The 3,643-nt window shown below is 39.3% G+C and overlaps 1 protein-coding gene across 1 annotated transcript in view; it reads right to left on the bottom strand.

The window, feature by feature from the left end:
- SEC24C (SEC24 homolog C, COPII coat complex component) overlaps positions 1-3,643 on the bottom strand; it is a gene marked incomplete at its 5' end in the record, with an annotated part of 33,131 nt that overhangs the window by 2,545 nt on the left and 26,943 nt on the right. The window contains 2 exons of the mRNA XM_015828196.1: positions 258-437; positions 3,083-3,201. Of these exons, the coding sequence (XP_015683682.1) occupies positions 258-437; positions 3,083-3,201 (299 nt within the window). The remainder of the gene's footprint in view (positions 1-257; positions 438-3,082; positions 3,202-3,643) is intronic.

The following is a 3,643-nucleotide window of genomic DNA, read 5'->3' as shown; positions in this document are numbered from 1 at the left end:
TCTGTAACCTTAATAAATGCTTTTAGGTTAATAAAATGCCTGAAAGTTCTTTTAAGTGTTTCGTTAATCAGACACATGACAGTATGTATATGTTGTATATAGTATGTTTAGAGGTGTGTCATGTATGTGTTCACTTTGAGAGCGGGCAACTACATTTCATTTTTGATGTGTGTCATCGTGCCCACAGTAAAAAATGACAGTAAAGGTTATCTTATCAATAAAGGTTATCTTATCTTATCTTATCTAGAAGCACTCACCAGTGGTAACAGTCTGGGATAAAAGAAAACGTGCGTTTCTGCAACATCCATAGCACTGATTAGCTGGCGGATGTAGGACCGATCATCAGTGGTGACCTCAGACCCGGGCTGGAGCACATCACTTTTCAAAACACAGTTCAAATACACAGGGAGAAGTTTCATGCATTCAGGAAGGATCAGCTAAAAGTGACAAGAAATTTAAAAAAAAAAAAAATCACGGGGCAGGAAAAGGACAGTATATTACTTTTGGTTTTGTACAAAATTCATCCACGCCACTCATTTTGGCTTCGATGAAAAACACACACACACACTATAGCTAATATTCAATTCAATTCTAGCCTTGCAATTTATCAAAGACTGCAGCTATCTCATAAGTCTGTATTTAGATACAGGAAGCCCTTGACTTATAACCCTCCGTTTAGCGACCCTTCGAAGTTACAACGGCACCGGAAAAAAGTGACTTATGGCACCTTTTCACCTTTACGATCATTGCAACATCCTCAGGGTCATGTGATCAAAATTCGGTGCTTGGCAACTGGTTCATATTTATGACAGTTGCAGGTTGTCCCAGGCTCATGGGATCAACTTTTTGTGACCTTTTGACAAGCAAAGTCAATGGGGGAGGCCAGATTTGCTTAACAACTGTGTCATTAACTTAATAACTGCAGTGATTCACTTAACAACTGTGGCAAGAAAGGTCATAAAATGAGGCAAAATTCGCTTAACCAACTGTCTTGCTTAGCAACATAAAATCTGGGCTCCTTTGGGGTTGTAAGTTGAAGACTACCTGTACTTGCAGCTGTTACAATAAGCACCTGTTTAGTTTTGGGGAACACAAAAATTTCTGCTGAAAGAGCCCAAAATGAGAATCTATCTACATGGGTCCGAAATTAGGAATTGGGGGGAAAAAAACGATGGCACGGGAAATAATGTTCTCTAGCAAATATTATCCATCATTAATGTGGCCAACCTAATTCCTTTATTACAGCCTGTGCCCAGTTTTTTCCAATTAATATTTATTAGGGCTGAGCACAGATCCAGATTCAAAGGACAACACGTGATTCTGAGGACTTGCAGATATAGCGCCTGTTGGAGTCACATTACGTCGTATTTTCCTAGGATTGCAGGAGAGTAATGGAGGGCTGCTACTACGGCCTCAGAAAAGACGCATCTTCTTTGAGGTGTTTCTGAGAGATGCTAAACATGCTCTTTATTGCCATTATGAGTGATTAGCAATGTACTACAAAGTGGTATGAAAACTAATTAATTCCTTTGGGATAATGGATTTGCCCATTATTTTTTTTAGTAATTATGATATCGGGGTTGGTAGGAGGATTGAAGATTTTATACAGCAGTAGAACCAGCTGAGTTGCCTTGAAATCCACCCACTTCTCTATTTCTTTTACAAGATGGTTGGGGAGGGTTTTTGGTTGTTGTTGTTTTTTGGCTAGGTGTTGTTACCAAGCGATTGCCACTAGGTGAGTAGCTTACAATCCTATTATAAATTAACAGTTTTTGAGACGCTCAAAAACTATAAACAAGCAAAGTAAAACAAAGATAATAGTAATAATCTAATAAGGAGCATTACTATCCACAGATAATCCAAATCTACACAACAGGAAATGTATGCTTCGGGTATTTCAGAATTGCTGTTTTCTGCAATTTAATGGTGAGTGGGCTGTGCAAAACGAACAGGTAGTGGCTGCAAATCGTGTTTTATTAAAGCCCACCCATGCATGAACAGTTTTCCAAATATTTCCATAACTGAGAATCTGTGTGGTGTAAGGATTAAAATATTAGACTGGCTCTGAAAAGACCTTCACCTGGGGCCAATCATTCAGCCCAACCCACCACCAGTGTTAGAGTGCCAGGCAAAAACAAAAAACCATCAGATCCACATGTAGAAGTTGCAAATTACTGCTTTTTCCGAATATACACAGGAATTTTCTCAAGACTCAGCACCAGGGTAAGCTGGATAAGGTTTAAATGCATTCCAGGGTGGGTTGACTTTGTCTTCTTGTAGTTGCTAGGGTCTCTAAGCTAATCCTTCATTTAACTCCTCCCCCTGGCTCTGCTGCTCTCTTCCCTACGTAAGAGTTAGGGTTAGTTGAAAAAGTGGGGAAGGGAATACTGTTTATCCTACCTTCAGCTTCTGTAGGAAAAATGGGATATAACAATCAAATGCAATATGATATGAATACCGTCCAAAGTGTTTGTATGTACCATTGCAGAATGGACTTTTTGATGATTAAATAATGTATTCAGGTAGTCCTCAGCTGACAACTTAGTGACCGTTTGAAATTCTGACAGATCGCCCCAAAGTTACTTATGACCTGGATTTGAAGTTTCAATGGCTAACCCCCTCCCCCCATGATAACACGCTTGCATTTTGGGGTGCTCAGCAACTTGTCCGCATTTACGGCTGTTTGCCGTGTCCTACGGTCACTTGATCGTGATTTTTTACCCTTTTTTTTGCCAAAAACTGGCCATTTATTTTTGGTTTCTGGCAAAATAAAACCCGTTGTAGATTTGCTTAAAAACCGCCATGTTTTCTTAACGATGGGCTTTTGCTTAATGACCATGGTGATTCAGTTAATCATTTTCACAAAAAAAGATTATAAAATTAGGTGCAATCGTGTGATGAACTGCTTAGGAATTGACATGGCTTAGGACCAATCTCAGTGTCCTGATTCAGGATTATTATTATTATTATTATTATTATTATTATTATTATTATTATTATTATTATTATTATTATTATTACTACTACTACTACTACTACTACTACTACTACTACTACTACATCATCGCATTTCAGGAGTTACCTGTCCAGCAGAAGAAGGGCTAGCACAGTTTTTCCGATAGCATGCTAAGATCTGGGCACACTGACTGATCAGTGTATCTCTCACAGTCTTGACTGGATTGTTCAGTACTCCACGATATGCTTCAGGAAAAAAAAAAGTCCCCGATTAGAAAAACATTTAGGTAAGCTATTCATCTGTTAAAGGAAAATATGAACAGTCACTGGATATGAAATAGGTAGCAAATAAATTTCTTGATGCGGGGGAAGAAGGAGAGTGCAAAAGTTGGCTCGAAACTCAACATTAAGAAAACCAAGATCATGGCATCCGGCCCTCTCAATTCCTGGCAAACAGATGGGGAAGAAATGGAGGCAGTGACAGATTTTATCTTCCTGGGCTCCAAGATCACCGCAGATGGGGACTGCAGCCAAGAAATTAAAAGACGCTTGCTCCTGGGGAGGAAAGCTATGGCAAATCTAGACAGCATACTAAAAAGCAGAGACATCACCCTGCCAACAAAAGTGCGTATAGTCAAGGCCATGGTTTTCCCAGTTGCAATGTATGGCTGTGAAAGTTGGACCATAA

The sequence above is a fragment of the Protobothrops mucrosquamatus genome, unplaced genomic scaffold (assembly GCF_001527695.2).
Source record: "Protobothrops mucrosquamatus isolate PMUCROS unplaced genomic scaffold, P.Mucros_1.0 scaffold4317, whole genome shotgun sequence".
NCBI classification, from domain to species: domain Eukaryota; kingdom Metazoa; phylum Chordata; class Lepidosauria; order Squamata; family Viperidae; genus Protobothrops; species Protobothrops mucrosquamatus.
The sequence above is the reverse complement of the archived record's forward strand: the minus strand, read 5'-3'. Positions and strand labels throughout refer to the sequence as shown.